A 13,912-nucleotide genomic window follows, 5' to 3' on the forward strand; every position below is an offset into this window, starting at 1 on the left:
TATTCACTATCATCTAATGCTGTGATTCCTTAAATCTGGACAAAAATACTTGGCTTACGAGCATCGAAGTTCAATAAAATTTTTTTTTCCATAATTTTAAAAATCTTTATGAAACTAACCGTGTTTAAGAATTGGATACATTTTGAGAAATCCAGAAACCCCGAAATTGGTATGTTAGTCGTAAGTTAGTACGAAATTGTCATAAAATAGTGAAATTGGTTTTCAATACTTGTCATTTTTGATGAAACATTTTGCACCAGATTTTAAAGAAGGAGACATTTCCAGACCATACAAGTCATGTACATGTACATTGTGTGTACTTAATACTTAATACAGATCCCAAGCTGGACATCGCGTATTGCTGTAATAGCTTCCACGTTGCTAGACTTGCTGGTGGGCTCAGTTGAACGTCAACCATCTCTGGGGGTTGGTCTTCATGAATTTATCGATGACGTCTTGGGACAGACCTCTGGCCCGCATCTTGGGCAGGACATGGAGGCTTATATGAGACAGACCGTGGCCACCGTACTTCATCTATGGAGATAGAAGATGAGAAGTGAAAGTTTAAACATGGATATGTCTTTGACAATCATTTTGCATTTTCGTAACGCAGTATTTGACAGCTAGAGTTGGAGTGGCTCGGGGGCTGATGGCTAGTCCATTGTCATCTGAAGACCTCCCGTTATCAATGAAATGCCCTGCAGGCCTTGGACAGCTGATGTGCAGTTCATTTCGGTTACTTAATACCTTTGTGTATTGGCTCTTTTAGAGCCGTCTTCTTTATATCAGGTGTTCCGTCCATGTTAAATGTCTTTTTTGTGTGCAGAGTTCAGTCCTGCCAAATTTGCAGCGTGTCATATCCAAACTGGAATAGACCGAGAAAAGAGCATGGAGACTTACCATTTGATGTCTTCCGTGGAAGTCGTGAGATATGACCACTCTGTCTTCCAGCCCTTCCTCCACAAGACATTTGATCATCTGGATTCTTTGTCCGTCGTTCATGGAGTCGATCTCCGGGTTGTACTGGCAGTGCGCCACTTCTGTGCCGAAGAAATCAAACTCCAGGAGGGTGCCCAGCTCGGCAAACTCAAGCAGAGACTCTTGGGCGAAGAAAGATGCTGAAGAAAGAAGAGAGGCTAATAACAGATCGAGATCTTACAGATTGTTGTAGCTATCTAATTTGTGTGACTGTTCAAACTAATGTCCTTCGGGTGTCTTTCAAGATCAAGTCCTAGTGAAGCCCGTAAGTCCTTAAATGATTTCTCTGAATGGCCCTAAAATTATCAAACTTAACCTTGAGAAAGAAAAGACTCATTCTAAGAATGAGTGGACTGCAACCAGAAGCTAAGGAATACAGGCCAAAGGCCCAAAGGGTCTAACATTTTCGAAAGTTTTCTTCCAGTAATTTAATGTGCCATATGTTCGTCATCAAAGCAGCATCACTGTGATCTGGTATGGAGCCAGCTGCAAAAAAATTCTTGAAGACGACTGATTGCATGAGAATGGCTCCTTAATCCCTGGCCATGATTCTGAACTAATTATCGCAATGATAGACTTGCTCTTGGCGCATTCTTGTTATTGATAAAACGAAATACATTAAAGTAAGGTAGCACTTTAAATGACAAACTTTATAAGACGAAGAACAGTTTAGGGGCTTGTAACTTTGTAAGAGCAATTGCTATTAATTTCTAACACCCATCATCCGTTTAAGTGTTGTCACTGAAGACTCAAAAAATGGAATATATTATAGGATATAGAATATTGAAACATCATTGTCTTACTGTCCAGATGACACATGACGATCTTGTCCACCTGCGCCCCAGCCTCCTGCAAGACTCTGACTGCTTCCTCGGGGGACCTGGCATCCGCGCCTGGGTGGATGGAGACCGGGCAGCCCAGCTGAGACTGCACGCTGGCCGTGGCGCGAAGAATCTTCCTCTCGTTAGCTGGAACAAGGACGAGTGAGGAGTACCATTAAATCAATAATTTCTTCTACTACTATTAAACCAAAAGGATTTCTCCAGATGTAATGATTACTGTTTGGCTATACCGCTAGACTGTGTCATAATAATGCACCGATCAGTCTTTACCTAATTTTACTCGTCAAACAATTTTAAGGCGCCAAATGCTCCAGTAAGAGCAAACTACAATCTACACGTGCAAACTTTGTGAAGTTGTAGAGCGCCCACTCGTGGCATTCATTATAACGTTTAAGTCAAGGTTTGCCGTTTGAATATAGTTGAAAATTGTGTCTAAAAGCTAATAATCATACAGATGTATGTGATTCCTATTTCCTTGTATGCTTTTCCCGTTAAATATCTGATCAGCAGTCAAACCCGCTTTTGTAACGATGCTCGGCACGATTTGGTGGTCTCAACACTAACCTGTCATTGGCCATGAACAGCCAATCTCCCCGATGAGTCCACAGCGTCCTGCGCTACCATCAGCTCCTTCCAAGATGTCAGAGGTCAACAGCCTCTCAACCTCTTCCTGGGTCATCCCGTTGACTTCTGTTGGATGCGTGCTTGCATAGTAGTACCCTGAAGACAAAGTTGACACTAAGACGAGTTAGTGAACAAAACGTGATAAGCGCCATTTTGTTCCCTTTTATAATCCCGCTCTGCACTGGCTGCCCAAGGTCAACTTTGACGGATTTTATAAAGTTAAAAACAATTTAGCCTAAGAAGACACTAAAGCCAAAAATGGAGTTTGGAAACAACTGATAGGCCTATATTGATGTTTTATTCTGACCACGACGTGAAGGGTGAAGTTGTGAAGTGGGTTATTTTATGAAAAGTGAGTAACGGAGCACCGGCAGCTTCAAATCGCTATACCGAACGATCGCTATTACGATCAATTTCCGTGGATCCCGCGATGTTCGTTATAGCGGCGTTTCACTGTGTTGCTGAAAGTTGCCATCGACTGACCACAATATCTTATATGTAAACAAAATGTAACCTGTCTATAATTATTGGCTCGGCGATCAGGGGTAGTAAATATAATCATATTTTACTCTGATCCTACCATTAATCTGTTCTCTTCTCACCTGTTCCAGCGATGATGTTCACCCCCGATGCTTTGGAGAAGTCGACCAGTTTGCCCACGTTGCGATCCAGCCCGTAGATCGTCTGCTCGACAACAGACTGGCAACCGTTCTCCTTCAGGTACAGCAGCTCGTCGATGAGGGCGCTGTCTTCGTTCATCAGCAGACAGCTGTTCCGAAAGCTGTAGCTGTTTTTAACACAAGACATGATCATCTGGGTACGGTTGGTCAATTTTCTTGTATGTGCTACTTTACATCAGTCTAGTTCCCTGATTTTTCAAAATTAGCAGTATCTTAAATAATGTCAAAGATTGTCATACATCATGCTTTAAGTTTTAGGTTTATTTACTCATAATAAACTTTAATGCGACTCATCTTTGGCCATGGATTGAGGAATATGCCCAAAGCGTTTCAGACAGCTGGTACACATGTTCAAGGTGAAAACCCCGCCACTCTTTATACAAAATGATTGAGCAATTTAAGCGGATTCAGTTAAGATAAGATTGAATTAAATGTCCTTCTTTTCCCGTGTACTTCGTGGCATTACATCATGTCTGGATAAACACGGCTGTTCTGTTTGCCTGTGTGGTTTGACTTACGGATTTTGGCGCAACCAGTACAGGTTATCCATTGTGATGGGCCATTTACATTTGGCCCGGGCCTTGTCGCAGGTCGGCTCCTCGTAGTAACAGGTGAAATCTGCGTACAGGTGTTCATGGCTGAGGGTGTAGCCTAAATCCACTGGGTCAATAGGACCGAGAACTGGTGGAATGGAAGGTAGGGGTGTAAAAATGGTTACGAGGCAGGATTGTTTCAGGACAGATGGGCACACTCCTGCTTAATGTCTTCAGTGTTATGACAGGCTGAACTGAATTTGGACAAAGTTGGTTTCTGAAGTAAATTTGATGAATTCATTCAAGGATCTCAGAAATTATAAGACACAGTGAAGACTTTGTGTCGGGTCGATCCATCAATCCTTCAACCTGCATGTCAAGTGGAATCTGTTAGTTGACAGATTGACCGTCTGTCTGTCTGTCAGTCGACCGGGAAATGAGGACATTTTTGTCGACCGGTAAAAAGGCAGCATAAAAAAAAGAAACACCGCACACACCTCCTTTGCTTTCAATAGTCGTGTTATAATAATTTGAGGTAAGACCACCATGCATGACCGAAGCCTTGGCATGATGGAGCTATATAGCTCCATGATCGTACTGACTCTGATGTGCCACTGGAGGTTGGAAAACAGAGGCAGTCTGGTCTGTAGGATATGAAGACACTAATGCGCTGATGCTGTCCCTAGTTTTGCTGTGCCTTATCATCTTAAAGATTGGTAAAACGGCGTTTTCAACAAAATTGAAATACTCCTACCTGTTAGTATCTTTCCTTTGAGTTCATCTGCCATTGTGATCTCCAGTGGATCTCAAGCTTGTCCAGACCTCCACAAAACCCTGTACGCCACCACGCTGAGCTATTGCACCGAATGACAATTGTGTAACATCGCACGATGGATAGAATGGCACAATGACAGACTGACCATTGAGCTTCTTTTATTATCACTGGAGCAAATAAGCCGTATGATCCGAAAACAAACATAGATTACATCATCCGTTCACCCTGAAATCGAGAGTCAGTATGCGAACCATCATTTGCACACTGACATCGTATTCGGACAGCTTTTGACCTAGCGCGTTGACAAAAGTTTCGAAACACATTAACTGAGCTTCCGCAATTTTTGGAGTAAATTTCGAACTTTTCACTAAACTTGAAAAATGCAGGCGAACACGTGTACTAAATTTATATTGCTGTCTATATCAGTAATTCGAGATCCGCGTGTGTTAAAAGTTTTGTGTCCTGTAAAAAAGTTTTCCCGAAAGATTCTCAAGTAGTCCAGTCCGCATAAGTCGTTACCTCGGTCCAGTGGCGCAACTAGGGTTACGAGGGTGCATCTGAGGTGCACAAACATTTCAAGGGGGGCATGCACCTGATCGAAGGCAATTATTGATACATGTATATACCTTTGTTCAATTCAAGATTTCAAATGGGGGGGGGGGGGGGGCACGGACAACCGTTTGGAGGCACGTGCCCCCATTGCCCGTTCCCCTCCCCCATACCCCTCATAGTTACGCCACTGCCTCCGTCTAATATAAAAGATCAGGAAGCAGGCAGATATTTGGATGCAGTTTTAACCAGCAGGAACCAGATCTGTCGAGTTAAAATCGAAATGCGGTATCGGCTTTTATTCTCATTTAACCAGCCCTATCATAAAGCAGCATGATGTTAACGAGAATATTTGTATCGTCTCTCGATATTTGACTTCGGCATTATCTCAAACAATGGGAATTGTAATATGGACACAAGGTCATCAGGGGTCATTGGTAGAGATTGCATAACACGAATCCAAGGTTGAGTACGAGCCTCATTTGATAACTACTTTATGGATTAACGTGAAATCTGTAAAGCGTTTATCTTTGCGGGATTAGGTTAAGGTAAACAAGATGGGCCCCGTAGATGTGAATTTGTAGCATCGTCCCATTCTCCGGCGTTGAGGTAAATTTGGTTTCCAGAGAGGAGTATTTCAAGAGCTCTGGAATCCTCAGGGATTGACCGACCAGGAAATGAGTCACTCAGCCCTCTTCTTATTTACGTGAACGTCAACCACTTCTGTGGGTTGGTCTTCATGAATTTATCGATGACGTCTTGGGACAGACCTCTGGCCCGCATCTTGGGCAGGACATGGAGGTTTATATGAGACAGACCGTGGCCACCGTACTTCATCTGTAAGGAAGGAGACAAAATGCGACACGATCAAGGTTTTGTATCACGGAACACTCAAAGCATCGTCAGGTTTGACTTTACCAAACCTGACTTCATCATTAAGAAACAGACGTTGAATCAATGTTGTTTCACGGAACCCAGTGTCTGAGCTTTGCCGCTATAATCCTCTCTCAACCTCCAAACCACCAAACCACCCAGCTGGAACTCACCATCTGATATTTGGCGTGGAAGTCGTGAGATATGACAACTCTGTCTTCCATCCCTTCCTCCACAAGACATTTGATCATCTGGATTCTCTGTCCGTCGTTCATGAAGTCGATCTCCGGGTAAAACTGACAGTGCGCCACCTCGGTGCCGAAGAAGTCAAACTCGAGAAGGGTGCCCAGCTCGGCAAACTCGAGCAGAGACTCTTTAGTGAAGAAACATCCTTTCATCAGGAGAAAACAAGACTCGGTTGTGAGCACATTATTGAAACAAGGACAGGTCTCTCACGAAAATATCGTGAATTTTATAAACATAATGTGGTACATCGATCTTTCCATTGTGTTTTTGTATTTCCCATCGTAAACGAGATCTAGAAGCAAATCTTTACTTTCTCACTTGTCGGTCGATGTGTGCCACATAAATCTTACAAATCACTGATAAGCATTCAACTTAAGACGCTCTTTACACATCTTTTTTTTGTCGATTTTCAGGACTTACTGTCCAGATGGTCCATGACGATCTTGTCCACCTGCGCCCCAGCCTCCTGCAAGACTCTGACTGCTTCCTCGGGGGACCTGGCATGCAGGCCTGGGTGGATGGAGACCGGGCAGCCCAGCTGCGACTGCACGCTGGCCGTGGCGCGAAGAATCTTCCTCTCGTTATCTGAGGAGAAATAAAAAGAAACCATACGGTAAGATTGTTGGTCTGAGACCCCGAAACCTTGAAGTATTTTGTCATTTCGGCATTGTTGGACGTGCCAACAAATGAAAAGATAATGCGAGAACATTGGCATTGTCATTACTGTCAGAATACCATAAAATGATATTGCAAAAGATGCTGCTTTCTATCATGGAAAGCAAAATCCATTACGGAGGCATGTAAGTTTTTTTTTTTCTGGACTTGAAAAAGAAAACTAAATCAGTTAATATAGGCTGAAAGAAACGAACAAATGGTAAGGAGGAACTTATCTGCAACCTCAAAACCCAGAAGAGGTGACTGAGACAGGTAAACTTAAATTTAGGACAATTTGAAGGTGGTTGGTTGAGATAATTAAGACTTGACATCTCCATGGAAGAGGTTGTCATTTTGACTGACCTTTCAGGGGCCAGGAGCAACCTATCTCGCCAATGACCCCACACCGACCCGTGCTACCGTCTGCCCCCTGCATCAGGTCAGAGGTCATGACCTTTTCAACATCTTCCTGTGACATTCTGTCCATTTCCGGCGGGTGCGTTTTTGATGTGTAGTAACCTGTTAAGAATCAACATAACACTCTTTCAATCAAAACAATCATGGAGGATCTTAAAACTAGGTAAAAAAGGCATTACGCATACAGGCATTAACTATTTCCTCCAGCTTAAAAAAAGAAGCTTCGAGTGTCAACCTCAAAAGTTGGTTTGATTGAAGATATTTTTTAATGTTCAGTTCTTCAAATTTTCCACTCTTTTCAGGATTGCTATAGATAATCCGTACCTGTTCCCGCGACGATATTGACTCCGGTTGCTGTCGATAACTCGACCAGTTTGCCGACGTTCCGGTCCAGCCCGAGCGTGGTCAACTCGACCAGAGACTGACAACCGTTCTTCTTGAGATACAGGAGTTCCTTGACGAGAGCCTCGTCTTCGTTCTGGAGAAAAAGGTTTGCCTTCCAACTGTATCTGAATTGAAAGAAATTCCACCTGTCGAAGTTGGTGTAAATTGTGAAATGAACTCAAACTGAGCTGATCCAAACGACCGGAACTGAGCTCAATGAGGAGTCAAATTGTTTTCTATCTTCAGTGAGAAATTAAACAATGTTCCGTCTTAAGTACCTAGAAACTACGGTTGTGAGCAGTTCAAATTCAAAATTCTGAAAATCGTATTGTTTGAATACTTCAAGGACATATACCTTAGAGTCTGAGTAAACTAAACTCAAATCAGAAGCTACGCTGGAGACATGGATAAATATTTTATTTTTAAAGATCTGCCCAAAGATATACTCTTTTGACTAGCTGTTCGCAACATTCCGAGAGAACCTAAAGTGATGTCTTTGGTATAATATCTGATTTTCGGGAATAGAAACAATTTTTGGCAATATTTACGGATTATTGCGTAACCAGTACAGATTCTCCATGCTGATGGGTGATTTGCATATGCTCCGCCCCTCCTCTGTGATTGGCTCAGAGTAGAAACAACTGAAATCTGCGTGTAGGTGTTCGTGGCTGAGGGTGCAACCCAAATCCACCGGGTCAATAGGACCAAGAACTGGAAAGTAAGAACATTTTGATTTGATTTGATTTATTTGCAATTTCCACAAAATAATGATACAAATTTGATATAAGTTCAGATTTAACAAAACCCAACAAAATGTATCTAAAATCGCAAAAAAAAAAAAAAAAAAAAAAAAAAATTAAAGGTCTTTCTTTTTCAATGTTAAAATTTGTTTATCCCGATATGAATCTTTGTAATGACAGTATATGTAGTTACGGCGTAAAGAAATTAACTGAGGCCGGTAAGCGCTTCCATCGTGAAATTTACCAGTTAAATTAAACACCAGCTAAATTATTCGTCTTGAATTTGAATTTATAGCTTGACAATATATAAGCTGTTAAGCTGATCGGAATTGCTTAGGTTGGAGTGCTGAACTTCCAAAGACTGGCCATGCTATGTTCTTGGTTGGTTCATCTCCTAAATACTCCGCGTGGGAGTTTATACAGCAGACCAGAAACACCGGGGCAAACCCCTTCCCTTAGCGACAAGTGTCACTGGGTTCTTTTACGTGCATTGGATTACACAACACACGGGACCTACGGCTTTACGTCCCATCCGAAGGACGAAGCAATAATGGTTCAGTGCCTTGCTCAAGGGCACAAGTGTCCACTCGGCGGGCTCGAACCCACGCCACTGTTGCCTCTGAGACACCGATGTGCAGTTATCTTGTTAACAGCGCCCTCTACCACCACAGCCTCGCTAGGGTTAAGAACCGTTGACTTGGAATTGAAATTAGCAGAAATAAATATCCAGTCTTGGATTGCTTCCACGCATGCGTCCTGCACTCCATATTTGTTGCGATTTTCGTGTAATACAATTATGACTTCTCACCTGTTAGTACCTTCCCACGCAGTCCTGCCGCCATCATGCGATTTCAGCTTCTTTTCTACTTGAGCATGAGCAACCTGTGTAAGAAGCCTGTGAATTCACTAGTTTTTGGCCCACTGGTGATGTGAATAACTATCAAGCCAAATAACACCGACAGGCTTCGTTCGATATCACCATATACATGGCACGACTCACTGTTCGTAGCCTCATTCGTTTGGTCAGCCTCCGAACCAACATGTACAGTACATGTACATTCGAACTAAACGTAATTATATCTACACGTACAAGTAACCTCGGTTATTATTGTGATAATGCATGCCCAAGAGAACGATAAATCCGTCTGGATACTATGACCTCGGACCTCGTACCTAGGTCACGGTACAATAACCCTGTGCACTGAGCCTGCTGGCACACATGGTTGAACCACCGACGATCGGTTACAGCCGTCGGCTTACGCGCATATACTTGATGTTTTTTTTATGCAGCAATTCAATTAACATAACTTTTAATTCGTCATGATGTGTTACATTGAGAGATTTAATATCACGGAGAAACAGTCAGTTACTATAACAATAATGACCGGAACAATTATAGTGTCTTAAACGCGAAGAATTCAATCCGAATGAAATTTAAGTCAACGTTCGTGGAAAAATAACACACTCATTGCTTGAGCAATAATCCGAAAAGGACCAGTTGTAGTAAATTGAAATTTCGTCAAGTGATTGGACTTGATGTATTTCATTTGGAGGTCCAATTTTGTGAGAAACCGTCAAAACATTTAAACTAAAATGACCGACACAATAAAGTGTTTTAACGCGCAAAATACAATCCGAATGAAGTACATGCTCATTGAACAAAATGTTAAATTGTAAGGGGTTAACCTTGCATTTTCATCAAAATTTGACAAAATTAAGCTTTTCATGATGGACGTTTCAAATTGTAAGGGGTTAACCTTGCATTTTCACTCAGAATTGAGCAAAATTTGTCTTTTGTAGGAAATTTTAAATGTAAGTGGTTAACCTTGCATTTTCATCACAATTGGACAAAATTTGTCTTTTCTGGGAACCTTTAAATAGTAAGGGGTAAACCTTGCATTTTCATCAAAATTGGACAAAATTTGTCTTTTCTAGGAAATATTTAATTGTAAGGGGTTAACCTTGCATTTTTACTCAAAATTGAGCAAAATTCATCTTTTCTGGGAAATTTGATATTGTAAGGGGTTAACCTTCGTTTTCATCAAAATTGGACAAAATTTGTCTTTTCTAGGAAATATTTAATTGTAAGGGGTTAACCTTGCATTTTTACTCAAAATTGAGCAAAATACATCTTTTCTGGGAAATTTGATATTGTAAGGGGTTAACCTTGCATTTTCATCAAAATTGGACAAAATTTGTCTTTTCTAGGAAATATTTAATTGTAAGGGGTTAACCTTGCATTTCTACTCAAAATTGAGCAAAATTCATATTTTCTGGGAAATTTGATATTGTAAGGGGTTAACCTTGCATTTTCATCAAAATTTGACAAAATTTGTCTTTTCTAGGAAATTTTAATTGTAAGGGGTTAACCTTTGCATTTTCACTCAAAATTGTTTTTTTTTTCTAAAAAAATTCAAATTGTAAGGGGTTAACCTTGCATTTTCATCAAAATTGGACAAAATTTGTCTTTTCTAGGAAATTTGATATTGTAAGGGTTTAACCTTGCATTTTCATCAAAATTGGACAACATTTTTTTTTTAGGAAATTTTAAATGTAAGGGGTTAACCTTGCATTTTCACTCAAAATTGAGCAAAATTCATCTTTTGTGGGAAATTTACAATTGTAAGGGGTTAGCCTTGCATTTTCACTCAAAATGTGTCTTTTCTGGGAAATTTCAAATGTAAGGGGTTAACCTTGCATTTTCATCAAAATTAGACAAAATTTGTCTTTTCTAGGAAATTTTCAATTGTAAGGGGTTAACCTTGCATTTTCATCAAAATTGGACAAAATTTTTTTTTTTAGGAAATTTTAAATGTAAGGGTTTAACCTTGCATTTTCACTCAAAATTGAGCAAAATTCATCTTTTCTGGGAAATTTACAATTGTAAGGGGTTAGCCTTGCATTTTCACTCAAAATGTGTCTTATCTGGGAAATTTGAAATGTAAGGGGTTAACCTTGCATTTTCATCAAAATTGGACAAAATTTGTCTTTTCTAGGAAATATTCAATTGTAAGGGGTTAACCTTGCATTTTCATCAAAATTGGACCAAATTTTTTTTTTTAGGAAATTTTAAATGTAAGGGGTTAACCTTGCATTTTCACTCAAAATTGAGCAAAATTAATCTTTTCTGGGAAATTTACAATTGTAAGGGGTTAGCCTTGCATTTTCACTCAAAATGTGTCTTTTCTGGGAAATTTCAAATGTAAGGGGTTAACCTTGCATTTTCATCAAAATTAGACAAAATTTGTCTTTTCTAAGAAATTTTAAATGTAAGGGGTTAACCTTGCATTTTCACTCAAAATTGAGCAAAATTCATCTTTTCTGGGAAATTTTCAATGTAAGGGGTTAACCTTGCATTTTCATCAAAATTGGGCAAAATTTGTTTTTTTCTAGGAATTTTTTGCATTTTCATCAAAATTGGACAAATTTTTTTTTGTTTGGAAATTTTAAATGAAGAGGTTAACCTTGCATTTTCACTCAAAATGGAGCAAAATTCATCTTTTCTGGGAAATTTACAATTGTAAGGGGTTAACCTTGCATTTTCACTCAAAATGTGTCTTTTCTGGGAAATTTCAAATGTAAGGGGTTAACCTTGCATTTTCATCAAAATTGGACAAAATTTGTCTTTTCTAGGAAATATTCAATTGTAAGGGGTTAACCTTGCATTTTCATCAAAATTGGACCAAATTTTTTTTTTTTAGGAAATTTTAAATGTAAGGGGTTAACCTTGCATTTTCACTCAAAATTGAGCAAAATTCATCTTTTCTGGGAAATTTACAATTGTAAGGGGTTAGCCTTGCATTTTCACTCAAAATGTGTCTTTTCTGGGAAATTTCAATTGTAAGGGGTTAACCTTGCATTTTCACTCAAAATTGAGCAAAATTCATCTTTTCTGGGAAATTTACAATTGTAAGGGGTTAACCTTGCATTTTCACTCAAAATTGAGCAAAATTCATCTTTTCTGGGAAATTTTCAATGTAAGGGGTTAACCTTGCATTTTCACTCAAAATTGGACAAAATTCATCTTTTCTGGGAAATTTTCAATGTAAGGGGTTAACCTTGCATTTTCATCAAAATTGGACAAAATTGGTCTTTTCTAGGAAATATTCAATTGTAAGGGGTTAACCTTGCATTTTCATCAAAATTGGACAAAATTTTTTTTTTTAGGAAATTTTAAATGTAAGGGGTTAACCTTGCATTTTCACTCAAAATTGAGCAAAATTCATCTTTTCTGGGAAATTTTCAATGTAAGGGGTTAACCTTGCATTTTCATCAAAATTGGGCAAAATTTGTTTTTTTCTAGGAATTTTTAAATGTAAGGGGTTAACTCATCTTTTCTGGGAAATTTTCAATGTAAGGGGTTAACCTTGCATTTTCATCAAAATTGGGCAAAATTTGTTTTTTTTCTAGGAATTTTTAAATGTAAGGGGTTAACCTTGCATTTTCATCAAAATTGGACAAAATTCATCTCTTCTGGGAAATTTTCAATGTAAGGGGTTAACCTTGCATTTTCATCAAAATTGGACAAAATTTGTCTTTTCTAGGAAATATTCAATTGTAAGGGGTTAACCTTGCATTTTCATCAAAATTGGACAAAATTTTTTTTTTTAGGAAATTTTAAATGTAAGGGGTTAACCTTGCATTTTCATCAAAATTGGACAAAATTTTTTTTTTTAGGAAATTTTAAATGTAAGGGGTTAACCTTGCATTTTCACTCAAAATTGAGCAAAATTCATCTTTTCTGGGAAATTTACAATTGTAAGGGGTTAGCCGTGCATTTTCACTCAAAATGTGTCTTTTCTGGGAAATTTCAATTGTAAGGGGTTAACCTTGCATTTTCATCAAAATTAGACAAAATTTGTCTTTTCTAGGAAATTTTAAATGTAAGGGGTTAACCTTGCATTTTCACTCAAAATTGAGCAAAATTCATCTTTTCTGGGAAATTTTCAATGTAAGGGGTTAACCTTGCATTTTCATCAAAATTGGGCAAAATTTGTTTTTTTCTAGGAATTTTTAAATGTAAGGGGTTAACCTTGCATTTTCACTCAAAATTGAGCAAAATTCATCTTTTCTGGGAAATTTACAATTGTAAGGGGTTAACCTTGCATTTTCATCAAAATTGGACAAAATTTGTCTTTTCTAGGAAATATTCAATTGTAAGGGGTTAACCTTGCATTTTCATCAAATTTGGACAACATTTTTTTTTTTAGGAAATTTTAAATGTAAGGGGTTAACCTTGCATTTTCACTCAAAATTGAGCAAAATTTGTCTTTTCTAGGAAATTTTAAATGTAAGGGGTTAACCTTGCATTTTCACTCAAAATTGAGCAAAATTCATCTTTTCTGGGAAATTTACAATTGTAAGGGGTTAACCTTGCATTTTCATCAAAATTGGGCAAAATTTGTTTTTTCTAGGAAATTTTAAATGCAAGGGGTTAACCTTGCATTTGAATTTGAATGTTCACAAACTTTCGGGAAGATGAATGTTCAAGGGGTTAACCTTGCTATTTTAATGAAAATCTGGTGAAAATTTGACACTTTTCCTCAAATTACGAGAAAATCACTTTGCAAGGGGTTTACCTTGCTATTTTTCAATAAAACGTCTGTGACAATTTAAA

General features: G+C 38.9%; 2 protein-coding genes and 1 long non-coding RNA gene across 4 annotated transcripts; 1 reads left to right on the plus strand and 2 right to left on the minus strand.

The window, feature by feature from the left end:
• Positions 1–366: 366 nt before the first annotated feature.
• On the minus strand, positions 367–9,451 carry LOC119729270 (phosphotriesterase-related protein-like). Of its 2 annotated transcripts, none has more exons than XM_038201873.1 (8): positions 9,104–9,451; positions 8,104–8,266; positions 7,496–7,701; positions 7,118–7,273; positions 6,521–6,685; positions 6,028–6,245; positions 5,703–5,818; positions 367–418 (listed from the first exon to the last, which is right to left on the minus strand). In XM_038201873.1, exons 1-8 carry the CDS (start codon positions 9,138–9,140, stop codon positions 400–402), a joined length of 1,080 nt encoding a protein of 359 aa, XP_038057801.1. In that variant the 5' UTR covers positions 9,141–9,451; the 3' UTR covers positions 367–399. The 2 variants fall into 2 exon arrangements, with proteins under 2 accessions (XP_038057801.1, XP_038057802.1); XM_038201874.1 differs by having other exon boundaries at positions 7,496–7,680; positions 9,104–9,449.
• LOC119729271 (phosphotriesterase-related protein-like) lies at positions 385–5,036 on the minus strand. Its single transcript, XM_038201875.1, has 7 exons — positions 4,412–5,036; positions 3,643–3,805; positions 3,047–3,231; positions 2,385–2,540; positions 1,782–1,946; positions 901–1,118; positions 385–534 (listed from the first exon to the last, which is right to left on the minus strand). Exons 1-7 carry the CDS (start codon positions 4,443–4,445, stop codon positions 400–402), a joined length of 1,056 nt encoding a protein of 351 aa, XP_038057803.1. The 5' UTR covers positions 4,446–5,036; the 3' UTR covers positions 385–399.
• On the plus strand, positions 3,178–7,564 carry LOC119729272. Its single transcript, XR_005271211.1, has 4 exons — positions 3,178–3,261; positions 6,514–6,713; positions 7,125–7,334; positions 7,474–7,564. It is a non-coding gene; the product is annotated as an uncharacterized LOC119729272 (long non-coding RNA).
• Positions 9,452–13,912: the final 4,461 nt, after the last annotated feature.

Source organism: Patiria miniata, unplaced genomic scaffold, assembly GCF_015706575.1.
Source record: "Patiria miniata isolate m_02_andy unplaced genomic scaffold, ASM1570657v1 HiC_scaffold_20, whole genome shotgun sequence".
In the NCBI taxonomy this organism is placed as follows: domain Eukaryota; kingdom Metazoa; phylum Echinodermata; class Asteroidea; order Valvatida; family Asterinidae; genus Patiria; species Patiria miniata.

Bases quoted from the DNA above. Each gene is read 5' to 3' on its own strand.
- LOC119729271 (XM_038201875.1), bottom strand. From the start codon at position 4,445: ATGGCAGATGAACTCAAAGGAAAGATACTAACAG. The intron at 3,232-3,642 runs GTAAGTCAAACC...TGTTAAAAACAG, and splicing joins TACTGGTTGCGCCAAAATCC to CTACAGCTTTCGGAACAGCT. The intron at 535-900 runs GTAAGTCTCCAT...CTATCTCCATAG, and splicing joins TCCACGGAAGACATCAAATG to ATGAAGTACGGTGGCCACGG.
- LOC119729270 (XM_038201873.1), bottom strand. From the start codon at position 9,140: ATGATGGCGGCAGGACTGCGTGGGAAGGTACTAACAG. The intron at 8,267-9,103 runs GTGAGAAGTCAT...CTTACTTTCCAG, and splicing joins GCGTGGGAAGGTACTAACAG to TTCTTGGTCCTATTGACCCG. The intron at 5,819-6,027 runs GTGAGTTCCAGC...CCTTCCTTACAG, and splicing joins TCCACGCCAAATATCAGATG to ATGAAGTACGGTGGCCACGG.